Raw genomic sequence first — 12849 nt, forward strand, 5'->3', positions numbered from 1 at the left:
GAGGTAGAAGGAAGAATGCCTGCACATCGTCATGTTTACTGTCACCATGCAAAAGCGTATTTAAAAAAAATAAAAATAAGAAAAGGTCTCTCATGCAACAGCATGCAAAACAAAGGCAGCAGCAGAAGAGGAAGAAAAAGTTCAGCGCAGATGCAGAAGGTCTAGGCAAACTGAAAAAAGCTTCGAGTTCATACAAACCTCCAACATTAAATTGCTATGCCTGATATAAATGTTTTCACCATCTAGCCTCTTTGATCTTTTCTGTGAAAATGAAAGAAAAGGGGGAAACAAAAAAAAAAAAGAAAAAAGAAAAGCACAAAAAATTAAAATGTTGTTCTTGCGGGATTGACAAATTGGCAAATTAAAAAAGTTAACTCAACGTTGGGAGTGCAGCGCTGTGCCAGCGTGGGGTGGGGACCCAGCCACAGGGACGCCAGCGTGGGGCCACCACCGGGAAATGGGGGTCTTGCTCATGGAGAATGGGGAAATGCAATGAGTCCTTTAAAGAGACAGCTCCCAGGGGTTCCTTGGCTTTTGCCTTCGTTTCTATCGCTCACCACAAAAGGACAGTTTACCGGTTTTCTGTGGAAGCCTTGCACAAAGTCACAACTTCACATTCCTGACAGCGATGCACGCCCACCCCAGCGTACGGGGCTGCACTGCCTGGTGTAACTTTTACAAGGTCTCAGTGTGCACAGGAATGATGTCCTAACCACCTTTCCCATCCTGGATATGTTCCCTATTACTTAATCAATACCAAAAAGAAGCATTATACTTTTTTTTTTTTTCTTTACTTTTTTTTTTTGCATTTCCTGGAATGCAGACTATACAATTTTCTTTGGTTTCAAGCTAAATTTGTTATGCAGAAGATATATTTTATAAATCAAACCAACTGTGTTTCTCTTGAACATTCAACATGCATAATTTTAGCAATCAGACTATGGGACAAAAAGCTATTTAATTTTAAAATCAAATATTCTATAGTTGCAGTTTAAAAAAAAAAAACAACAAAAACCCAACCCAAAGCACATGAAGAAACTGGAGCACTGTCTTTTTAAACAGGTTACAGATGCATGAATGATATGGCAAATTTGTTTGGTGAAAGTGTAAAATGGCTAACCTTCCTCATTCTTATCAGCTCTTCCTCTTTTTCTGCAGGCTGCTGCTGTTGGGCAATGATAAAAAAAAAAAGTTGTTGGTTCATTTAACTATGTTGAACCTCACTGTTTAACCTTAAAAAAAAAAAGTGAGCAACCTAACTGAATTATTAGCACAAACCTGGCGCTGGTCACCATTCGTGGTGGGTACTGTGACCTCAATGTGTGTTTTCCTCACCTACATTTAAGAAATAAATTGGTAAAAACATTTCTTGTTAGTAGACTTGTTTCAAGAGACCATTTAGTTTCAAAACACAGCTGCATAAAGTTGGTTTTGAAATGGTAGGGGGGAATGTGCAAAAACCAACATGCAGCCCTCCGGAAAGAGTTAATGACACCGCAGCTCTCCACAGCCTGTTAGTTAACAGCACATTTACAATAATTCCTTTAGCTTGAGAATTATTTGCATTTGAAACCAGTGCTCTCTAGTGCTTCTGAAGAAGGGCTTCCCACTTGCAGTTAGCTTTGCCAGGCAATGTTTTCAAATTTCATTTGCAGCTGGATCTCCCCGTGAAATCCGTACCAAAAGCAACATGCTCAAACGAACACAGCCCTTCTAAAAACAGAAAATTATTTGTTATGCACAGGTATGATGTTCACAGTCAGTAAGAAGAGACCTATCTACCAAACTCAAGCCTAACATCACAAAATTAAGTTCTTTACTGTCCGTAAGTAGAGAGCCAAGACTGTCTTAATGCTTTTAGGGAAGTATTTTGGGGAAACTGAATTGCCAGATACTCTGAGGGAGAAAGCATGGGTGGGTGTTGTAAGAAGTGATGCAGCTATGTTTGAGAAACAGGGTAAATTTGGCATGTTCAAATCCACAATTTCCTCCCACATCTACGTTTAAAGAAACAAACAAAAAAAAAATATCAAACCCCAGTGTTTAAGCATTTAGGAAAAATCCCTGTAATATGTGAGCTGGGAGGAACAAAGTTCACTTTTTCTTGGTTCAAGGCTAGGGAGGGTGCGCAGCCATGCGGGAACAGCATTACAGGGACTATGTGCCACGACGCACACTCCGAAGTGCCAGCCTGAAGATCCCTTCAGCGTTTTCATTTAACAACTACTGGTCACACAGGCCACCAAATTATTTGAAGCAACTGGCCTTTCTTCACCTCCATCTCCCAACCTTAATTAACAGCGATCTCCCCTGGAATGTGTTGAACAAGACCCGCTGTATGACATGTTATAGCAAAAATGTGTAATGCTGAGAATAGCTCAGTATTTGGGGTAACGTGAAAATTGTATCTCCAGGTACAACTCCACTGCAACGCTGGAAGGTTTCAGTCAATAAAATTTGCAGAATATTAAGGACACTATAATACGAACAATAATTTTGCACATCATTTTGACTTAGGAGAACAATAAACATACATCAACACCAACAAAGGTCTCAGACATTTGTAGAAAGAGCAAATAAAGCTTTTTTTTAAAAAAAAATTATTTCATTTTAACAATAAACCCCCCAAGGTCTCAGCGGTGCCATTCACAACTAAAGCTCCCGCCCGGTCTACAGGAAGGCATCAGCAGCTCTCCCAGTGAATGCCTATCGATGTACAGAACATTTGCATTCTGACGCTGGGCTGCGGACCAGATCTGTATCCCCAGTTTCACTGGAATTGCCTCCCACTGTCATAGCGGGAACCAGCAGAGACAGCCCAGCACGGTGAGCCCTGGCTTCCAGCACCACCAGCTCGGGTGCAGACCTGGCTGGCTTTACCCACGCACCGGCAACCTGCGCTTATAGTTCGGCTGCAACCCCCAAAACCTCACCGCCCCGACCTCCTCCTTCCCAGCACCTGGAAGGGCAGGACTGGGATTTCTCTGGGACCCAAACCCCCCACCCGAAGCCTGGGAGAGGGATAAACCCCTCAGCAGCTGGGAGGGGAAGGTGCACAGAGCTGCTGCGGCTTCTAGAGCCAATGCTGCAGCCCGGCACAAGCGCTGCCTCTTCCAAAGAGGCTCCGGTCTGACATACCTTCACGGCGTCGGCTGGCTCCGGCTTGGCTTTGTCCGGTAGGATTTCTTCACGTCTCACATCGGGTTTTGCTGTTTCTTTTTCTACTTTGGATGCAGCGGCCGCATCCTTCGCATCAGGCTTAGCTGGGACTGGTTCTGCGGTGTGGCTCTGAGCGATGGCCGGGGCGGAGGTGGGACGGGGACTCCTCTCGGGGGTTATCACAGCCACTGCTGAGGATGGGGGAGAGACAGACAGGGATAAGGCTCAGAGCTGGCAACGCTTCTAAAGTGCTAGGCAAAGCCTTTCCCAATTACAGTGCTGTCATTTAAAAAGAAAGGGAGGAGGAAAAAAAGGGAAAAGAAATAAAGATGTTGAGCAAAGCAGCTCGTGCATTTAGTATGGGAAAGTTGAGATTATTTTCCTTATGGTTTAAGTAAAACAAAATAAAGCCCCTCAACAAATGGTTTACAAAAAGCAAGCTTGCACTCTGCAGAGAAGCCACACCAGAAAGGCAAATCTATTCTTGACATTGTGCCACCTATTGCTGGGTCCTTCACACACAACTGACACAGAAGGTCCATTCCAGTGCAACCATTAAAATAGAAACACAGCTGTGGTGAGTTCTTGACTCACTGGCATCCCCTCAACCAGAAACGGATGGTTTCTGGAAGGGTAACACAAGCTCTCCCCCATCTCCCCAGTGTTTCCAGCAATTCAAAACAAAACCAATAACCAACAGGCATGGCTCTACAGAACTTCACAGCAACTTCCAGGTGGGTTTCAAAGCAGGCTGGGGGTGCGTGCCCAGGATGGGTATCTCCTGCTGCAGCCCAAGGCACCACCGCGAGAAGATACCCAGCACCTTCAGATCAGTGACAGTGCAGAAATGAACAGCATGCTGCCAGAAAATCATCTTTCCAGAGGATGACAGTCTTAAAATACAAGCACTAGGTACACACAAAATCAACTGCCTACTCCTTTCCTTCAATTCCTGATTTCCCAGGCAGCTCCCGATCCCTGAAAAGCCCAACACCTCCGAAATATTCAGTACTGTGCAACAAAGCAAGCCCCAACTAATTCACTGTGCATACCTATAGATGCGACAAGCTATTTTGCTCTCCTGATGTTGGGTTTTATGGTCGTTCCACTAAAAATATACCTAGTCACCTAAAATAATTTCTTTGACGTGGTCCCATATACTTAAAAGTCACAGATTACGCAGCAAGGCTCACACTATGTAACCTACCCCAGCCAACAGCAGGTTAATAGTTCCATCCAGCTAGTCAAAGACACAAATAAAATTTGGCGTTAAAAAAGAAATTGTAGTTTTAAGCAACTCCTTAGTAAGAACTCCTGTTTCACTGAAAAAATAACTGCATCTCATCTGCGTGTGTAAAACGTGCACAGAATAAAGTATCCCTGCGGTCAAAAACATACAGGAAGAAGGGGCAAAAAAGAGCCTGATTTCTCAGAGACTGAAATGATACTTTTAAGACAAAATCCCAGACACCACGTCTTGAAGAAAATGCGCCCTACGACCCATACCACCACCACCGCCGCCTCCGTTATCTCCCCTGCTCCTCAGCACAAGCAGTTCATTTCTGTGAGCCAGACAGTGCATTATCCTTTCAGAAGGACGACCAGAGCCGTGTCCCGGTGTATTTATGCCACGGAAGCAGTGACAGCCGCCAGGGAGGTTGTACAGAGGGACGGTGAGATGGCAGGGACAGTCGGGGTTAGGAGGATGCTGGGTGCGCAAAGCTGTCGCAGCGGTACCTGACTCCTTCGGAACCGGCTCTAGTTCTCTCATCACCACCATTTTTTCTTCCTCCTCCTCCTCTTCAACTGGGCTTATCTCAACATTGCCAAGAGCACGTTTGGCTAAAAAAGTTATGGTTGTGTTAAAACGCCACCTCGAAGATGAAGTAGCAAAGGAAATACTGACACATCAGTAAATCTGCAGGGCCACCTCTCCTGCTTCTCCCTCAGTGCTTCAGAGCATCCAGACATGCAGGAAAAACAGCAGATACCAAGCTTTTCCTTTGCCATTCAACGATGAGTTCTGTGCTGTCCAGAACTGTGTTAAATTAAGTCTTCCTTAATTAACTACCTTTGGCTATTTTGACACATGATGATTAAGACAGCAAAAAGCACCTCTCCAAAACATGAGACATAAAAACATCAATCATCACCACCCTGGCCAAGAAAACAGTCCCTACTGGGAACAAAAGCATCAACAGGAGGAAGAAGTGCAGGAGGTGAACGAGAAGAAGGGGCAGTGGCAGCAGGAGCCCCCGGCTGTGCTCAGGTCTGGCACCAGCTGATGTCTGGCACCAGCTGATGTCTGGCACCTTGCCGCAACCCGTCCCGTGGGACAACGTCCATCCGAGTGCAGGGGCTGGTTTAGTGGTTTTCTTAATAATCAAGAAAACAGGTGAAGCCCTCAGTTACCTCCCTCCACGGCTTCAATCTCCTCTTCCTGCAATGACTAACTAAGTCTGCTTTTAATTACGATTAGGGTGGATCTGTCTGCAGCAGTGGAGTTGCTCTGAAACCCCTCCCCAAGGAGGGAAGCAGCAGGCTCACAAGCGAAGAAATAAAGCAGAGCACAGGTGACCTCCAGCAGTCCCGGGGCACACAACCTGATTTTCAGGCACCACACATTCCTACAGCTCAGGGGAATGAACCTTATGAGAAGGGACAGGAACAGAGGAGTGTTAAGAGGCCACTGCACACTCATTTCAACACGCAGGCGCACAGCCAAGGCACGGCACCTCCTCGTCTCACCCGGAGGCACACCCCGATAAAGCAGCGCTCACGCATTACAGCACACTTGCAAAGCTGGGTGTGATTTTAATGGCAATGAGCACCACCACAAACGATGCAACCTCTGTCCTACAGCACTGCATCACTCCAACCCAGCAGCAGGTCACAGCACGGGCGGCCGCTGGCGCCACACCAATGCCAAATGCCGCTGTGGCTGTACCTGACCACGTCTGCAACGGCTCCAGGAACTTTGGCTTGGCAACAGGAACCTTAACCATCTCTACCTTCTCCTCCTCCTCTTCCTCCTCTGCAATGGGTTTCATTTCAAAAGTTTCAAGAGCTTGTTTGGCTAGAAAGAGGTTTGCAGGTGTTAACAGAGCAGCTGGAGAACCACAGGGACACACAACGGGCACCACAGCAGAGGAAAGAGCGAGAGGAGATGCCTCTGCAGGGCAGCAGCTGAGAATAGCAAGGAGGTTTTTAAACCAGGCAGCTTAACAGCAATTTTCCAACATACAATTGAGTATCAGCCTGTCTAGCACTGCCAGGCCCAACAGGGCACTGGATGAGCGGGGGAACAGGCTGCCACGAGCCGGCTGTGCCCCTAGTCCGGGCAGGGATATGTGGGGCACATGAATGGCTCTCCAGTGCGGTACTGGGACAGGCTCTGCCTGCCAGCTCTGGAGAGATGCAGGTGCTGGCTGGTAAAATGCAGGGAAAACACTCCCAGGCTCCTCTAGACAAAGAACTATATAAAAACTAGCAGCTTTAATTAAATGTACTTGAGTGATCAACTTCAAATCTAAAAATTAAGACAGAGAGCCGTCTACCCTGGCATCTTAAACTCTCCACCTTCTGTTTTTATTTCCCCTACCAGGTGATGCTGACTAGCGAGAATTCAAGGCAAGGCAGTGGTGAGGAGACAGTCTGCCACGCTACTTTGTGAAAGCTTGATCTACATTCATACCAGAAAAACAGTAGCGTCAGAAATGTGCTGTGAAAAATTCAGGGTGGAAGAAGGGAAGCGGAGCAGTACACAAGGCATTTGCATATGAATTATCTCCAGCCCTAATGCACCACAGGCATTCGCTATTTAAGTGATGAAGACTGCAAATATTTGACAACACTGCTGCTGTGATACGCTTATTACTATTCAAATATGCTGTTGTACCTACACACCTCTTAAAGGCATCAATATCTATTAAAATTTATTAACAGTACTTATCTTAAGAGAAATATAAGCTCCATGTAGCAAAATAGGTGGCATTTCTCAACCCCCCAAAAAACCCCAGAACGGCCTTTAAAAATGGCAAGCTGGTCCCGGGGTGAAGAATTTCAGATATATAAGAAGTCTCAAGATCAAACTTTCAAGTTTCCTAATCCACATTTACAAAAACACCCAAATTTAATAAGGAGACAGTTCACAAGTGCCAGCACATCCTTACTTTTCCCCACCTCCCTGCAAGAATTGCAGTCTAACGAGGTGCAAGGTGGAAACTTAATGAGTCTCCCAGAGCTGGAGCTCTGCTGGGCTGTCTGTCCTCTGACTGTGAAACTCTTCTTGCAGAGAAAAGAAAAAAGCCGCCCGATTTGGTGAAACTTTGAATTGTCAGGAACAAGCATATGAAGGATAGGAAAGGTGCTGCAGAGTTGTAGCCACCACCACAGCTATACCTGGCTTCTCTCGGATCTGATCCGCGGGTTTTGGTTCAGGAACCTCAACCACCACCACCTCCTCCTGCTTCTCTTCCTCTACGGCTCTGAACTGAACTTTTTGAGTCGCACGTTTAGCTGAAGAAATGGGGCACATGTTAACAACTGCCCACACAGCAGATGGAAAAAGGCTGCAGACTTCAATGGGGACAGAAGCGTTACATTCACAGGCTGCTCTTTTCCAAGCTCTGGCATCTGGGTGTGGGATTGCAGCGGGGATTTCTCTAATCATCTGGGGTCGTAAGAGTCTACAGGGCACGGCCAAGGGGCAACCAACAGTGCGAGTCCCCTCTCCTCGGTGTACGGCGCCTAGGTAACATCGCACGCCCAGACTGCAGGCGAGCTGGCTTCTTGCTTTGCTGCAGTACCGAGCTCAAACCAAGCAGCCCTTCCCCTCCCGGCCCCGAGGCATAAAGCCCAGGCTTGGGGTGTTGCTCAGCCCTGTAAACCCACAGCAGGAGCAGGGGTAGCCTGGCTGCTGCTGGCCACCGGGTGCTGTTCCCTCCCAGGTGGCTGCACAACCTCAGGGCTCAAAGCAACGCTGCTCCTGCTCCCTCTGGTACCCTTGGTGCAAAGGGATGCCCCCCTCTCCCTGGATCCTCTCGGTGCAAAGGGATGCCCCCCTCTCCCTGGATCCTCTCAGTGCAAAGGGATGCCCCCCTCTCCCTGGATCCTCTCGGTGCAAAGGGATGCCCCCCTCTCCCTGGATCCTCTCGGTGCAAAGGGATGCCCCCCTCTCCCTGGATCCTCTCGGTGCAAAGGGATGCCCCCCTCTCCCTGGATCCTCTCGGTGCAAAGGGATGCCCCCCTCTCCCTGGATCCTCTCGGTGCAAAGGGATGCCCCCCTCTCCCTGGATCCTCTCGGTGCAAAGGGATGCCCCCCTCTCCCTGGATCCTCTCGGTGCAAAGGGATGCCCCCCTCTCCCTGGATCCTCTCGGTGCAAAGGGATGCCCCCCTCTCCCTGGATCCTCTCGGTGCAAAGGGATGCCCCCTTCTCCCTGGATCCTCTCAGTGCAAAGGGATGCTGCCCTTTCCCCAGATCCTAATTTTACAAGCACCTCATGATCCTGATCAAAAGGAGCAAACTTAGGCACTCCCCCTTCCATGCCTCACCACTTCTAGCCTGCTCCTAGCCAGCTCTTTTAAAAATGCCAGGGACAAACCCACCTGACTGATATGCCACCAAGTTGCAACATTAGCATCACTTTATCAGCTGTTGAAGTTTTGAAAAGTTGTAGCAAAAAATCTCCCCCTCAAGGAAAACGATGTAATTTAAGAAGCTACATTAAACAAAAAAAATCCTAGAATAGCTTAACTCCCGATGTGCTAAAAGCAAAAGGCACTGAGATTGAATAAGGAAGTATCTTTACAACCAGAACTTTGCCATAAGCCTTTGGCACCCACCTACATCCTTTTCGTCAGTCAGTTCTTGTTGGGACTACTGTTGGTTTGTGGTTTATGTCTGGGTCTTGTATTAAAGTGAGAAGTTATGCGCTTTTTTTTTTTTTTTTTTTTAAGAAAAAAAAAAAAAAAGAGCAGGGAATTTAAGTGATATTTAAGGAATATCTCAGCATCCTCCTGAATCCAGCCACGGAGAGGGAAGAGGCACCAGACACTCACCTCCATCGAGGCTCCTGGAGGCTCGCTTACTTGCCGTCCGCTCGAACTGGGGAGCAGGTCGGTCGATTAAGGCACTCGCCTGCCTCGTCTGTGCCTGCGTCCGGCCGCTGTAGCGGAACTTGGAGCCCAGTGCCAGGAACCTGCTCTTCGGGATGGCCTCAGTGGAAGTCAGCCTGAAAACCACATGCACAATTTAAAAATCATACCTCCAGATCTAGGAAGTGGCAGGTAAAGAGAAATTAAAATACAAATTAAAGAAGTCTCTTGCATACACTTGATTAACAAAACAACAGGCACTAACAACAAGCCCCACATCTACATAAGCTGGAAGACCCCTGTCTTACATATATTCTGAAGCAAAAGCTACCTAAAATTTATCACAATATAAACACTTGATGTCTCTGCAACCATTTCACTCCAATTTTTGTGAAACCCTAAGGAACACCGAAGGAGTGCTCATTTTCAGCAGCTAATCTAAAGCATTAGTTATTCAAGGTGAGCCTACCGTTTAGAAAACCAACCTGAAAAACGTGTGATGTTCAACACATACTTTCCACAGCTTCTTCGCTGCCCGGTAACTTGGTAGCTTGAACCCAATTGTACTTTCATACTGTTCTTGCTGCAGAAAATACAGAGACTTAAGTATAGCACGAAATAAACGTGGCAGGAGTGCAGCGCCCAGTCCATCGACCTGTTCTGCTGCAGTACAAACTGCTGGCCTAGCCCAAGAGCAGCGCAACTCACTCCACAATGTGCAGGAGGAGCTCGGGTCTGAGAACACACGGTGCTTGGCCACAAGCCATCCCTCGGGATGCGCCGGCCTCTGCAGAGGAGCGTGCTGTGGGTTTTGCAACCGTTCAGAACCATTTGCCCCATCATACTGCCCAGCTGCTGGATGGGATGGCAAAGGGACCTTCCTGCAAGGCTGGGTGACGGCAGCTGAAGCAGGGGGAGGAAGAGGAGAAGGAAAGAGGCAGAGCCCCAGTACAGCCTCTCTCCCCACCGTCTCTCCAGTGCCCAGTCTGCTCTGGGGATCTCCCCGTTCACAAGAGGCAGTGTCGGGGCAGCCACCCCCTGCCTGCTGCAGTCTTACTGAAAAGGTATGTGTCTGGGGTTTTTAATTTATTTTTTTTTTTAAATAAAAATAAAAGCAAGATGAAGAGCCTTTGTCTTGTGTCCTGCTTCTAAAAAAGGAGTTAGTCCTCTCCCACTTTCAACGGGTGTGCTTCCCACAGGTTTCCCCTGGATGCTGGGAATCCCAAGCAGTGCCAGGAGGTGGTGCTGGGTGACATGCGTTCAGACCGATCGTCACCCGCTGGTGGTGCTGGGCGACACGCGTTCAGATCGTCACCGCTGGTGGTGCTGGGCGACACGCGTTCAGACCCTCATCTGCTGCTTTACAGCTCCGGCGAGGTCGGAACACCCGGGCAGAGCAGGAACCTGACGGAGCGCAGGATGCTCACTAGGAGAAAAGCCTGCTCCCTCCCCTCACCGTGTTTTAGTGAAGCACACACGCTGGTGATAATCAGAAGGCAATTAAAGACGACACAAGCACAAAGAAGCCAGGACATACCTCTCCTGGCCGAATCTTAATAAAGAAGCTGCTGCGCTTGTAAGAAATCTTCAGGACTTTGGGCCAAGGGAAGCGGTTGATTCTCAGTTTATCTTTGTAAACAAGAAGGCCACTGGAACAGACTCCCAGAGTGATATCCACTCCTTCCAAGTCCTGGGAAAGCAGGTGAGGATTTAAGCAGTGTCAGGGTTACGAGTTCCAGGTGAACATCTGCCTTCCAAGTGACCGCTCCGCTCTCCCCCGCAGCCCATCTCCAACCACCCAGACTTCAGCTCCCTGCGCAGCCAAGAGCGGGCTCGCTTCTCCCCCGCATTTCTCTTACAACCTCCTCCCTCCTGCCCATCTCTCCTGCGATGCTGCTTGCCCAAAGGGCTCATCTAGCATCTATCCTGCGTCTCCCCAAGTGCAGTGGCTCACGCTGCCGGGTCAGAGCCTTATGTTCCACCTTCCTCAGAGCAAGGACCCGTCTACACCAGCAGCTTTGTAAAGCTTCCTGATATATATAAATAATAAGCAATCAGGGAGAGTCGCTTCTCTTGCAAGAATGCTCGAGGCATTTCTGTTGTGTGTCTGTGTTCCCATACTTCCCACATCTTTCAAAGGGAGCCTCCTGCAATAGGTAAATTTGCTCCTGCAAGGGAAGGATAATCAAATTACAAAATCCACAGGCGGGTGCACACACGCTGATTCTCACCTTGGCTTGGTGAAGGTCAACTCCATACATAGACAGCTTTTTTGCATTCTCAAGAAATTCCAGGTCTGCTTGGGCTGGAGTCATGGATCTGGGGAAAGAGAGAAAGGGTTTGGTATTCCCCTAATAACTGTGGCTTTTAGTATTCCCCTAACGTGGCTTTTAGGAGGAGACAGACCAGACTTCACAAAACCATTTACTCGCTAAGATCTTCTTTTGCTTTCAGTACAAATTTGTGCCCAGACGATGAATTATTCAATTACTCTGAACGCATGAATTTGTGCTTTGAGACATCCTCATAAAACAGACGTGCTTTACACCTGTGGAGCTGTACAGACACGAGGGAAGAAAGCGAGGAAGTGCAAGAAGGGGCACAAGACTCGATCCAGAGGAAGAAACACTGATCCAGGCGAAGGCAAAGGATGACATGCACCATCCTCCCAGACCTCCTGCCTCCAGACCTCCCCAAACCCAGCTGTTCTCCCAACCAAACGCCCGGAGAGCTGAGCCCACGCAGCAGCGATTCCTGCTGGAGCAGGCCAGATGAATGAGACATTTTCTGGGAGCAGATGGTACCCTGTCTGCGGGAGGGGCAATGCAACACAACCTCACTGAACAGCAGCATCCTCATAATGGAGGCTATTTATCAACGTTACTGAAGTGCCCTTGTTAATAAGTTTCTGGTGGATGAGGTGCATCTAACAGCCCTGTTGGGAGAGGATTCAGCTGGATACATTTCATTTTGTTCCCTGATTTGACGTCTTCCTTTTACTGAGCACTTGCATGCACCTCGTGTGCAAGGTAAATAGAGCTGTCAGTGGTGGGAGACAGGGCAGACAAAGACAACTGTGAGGACAATCCTCTAGGAAAGACCCCCGGAGCAGTTGCCACCTCCGACACGTGCCTGGTCCTTTGCAAATGAAGTAGTGAGAGGCAGAGTGTGGTTTAGCAGAGCTTTCCCACTGAAAACTCCCTGACAGTTTAATGTTCACAGAATACAGACCAGAAATTAAACGAGTACATGCTGCTTCCTCTCGCACATGCTAGCAGATTAAATATAACTACATCCTATACCTTGAAGTATCCTTCTAATGAAGCCATGAATAATTCAGCAACATGCTCTGCCACTTCTAGGGCAGCTAATGGCCTTTGACTTCAAGTCATGAAGCTTGTCAGCAGCCCAGTACTTATTTTCCCTCATTTCCTCTCCTCTCGGCGCAAATGGAGGGGAATCAATTCCAAGTATTGATTTGCGGGGCTGAGCGAGGTGTTAATTGCGGCTCTGGTCACACGGCCACCCTTCCCTGCCTGCCTGCCACGCTCCTCCTCGCTCCCTTCTCGCCAGCGCATCAGCCTGCAGCTTTT

The 12849-nt window shown here is 48.1% G+C and overlaps 1 protein-coding gene across 33 annotated transcripts in view; it reads right to left on the reverse strand.

Moving 5' to 3' along the window:
- The window catches only part of EPB41 (erythrocyte membrane protein band 4.1), a 95107-nt gene that overhangs the window by 25618 nt on the left and 56640 nt on the right, over positions 1–12849 (reverse strand). For 7 of the 33 annotated variants that reach the window (XM_037380833.1, XM_037380836.1, XM_037380815.1 and 4 more), the window contains 11 exons: positions 11488–11575; positions 10794–10946; positions 9742–9839; positions 9221–9393; positions 7561–7677; positions 6107–6235; positions 4897–5001; positions 3139–3350; positions 1279–1335; positions 1121–1165; positions 199–261 (listed from right to left, as the gene is read on the reverse strand). In XM_037380833.1, the coding sequence (XP_037236730.1) occupies positions 199–261; positions 1121–1165; positions 1279–1335; positions 3139–3350; positions 4897–5001; positions 6107–6235; positions 7561–7677; positions 9221–9393; positions 9742–9839; positions 10794–10946; positions 11488–11575 (1240 nt within the window). The remainder of the gene's footprint in view (positions 1–198; positions 262–1120; positions 1166–1278; positions 1336–3138; positions 3351–4896; positions 5002–6106; positions 6236–7560; positions 7678–9220; positions 9394–9741; positions 9840–10793; positions 10947–11487; positions 11576–12849) is intronic. The other 26 variants (XM_037380805.1, XM_037380835.1, XM_037380809.1 and 23 more) reach the window with 24 other exon arrangements.

This window comes from Falco rusticolus, chromosome 3, assembly GCF_015220075.1.
Source record: "Falco rusticolus isolate bFalRus1 chromosome 3, bFalRus1.pri, whole genome shotgun sequence".
Taxonomy (NCBI): domain Eukaryota; kingdom Metazoa; phylum Chordata; class Aves; order Falconiformes; family Falconidae; genus Falco; species Falco rusticolus.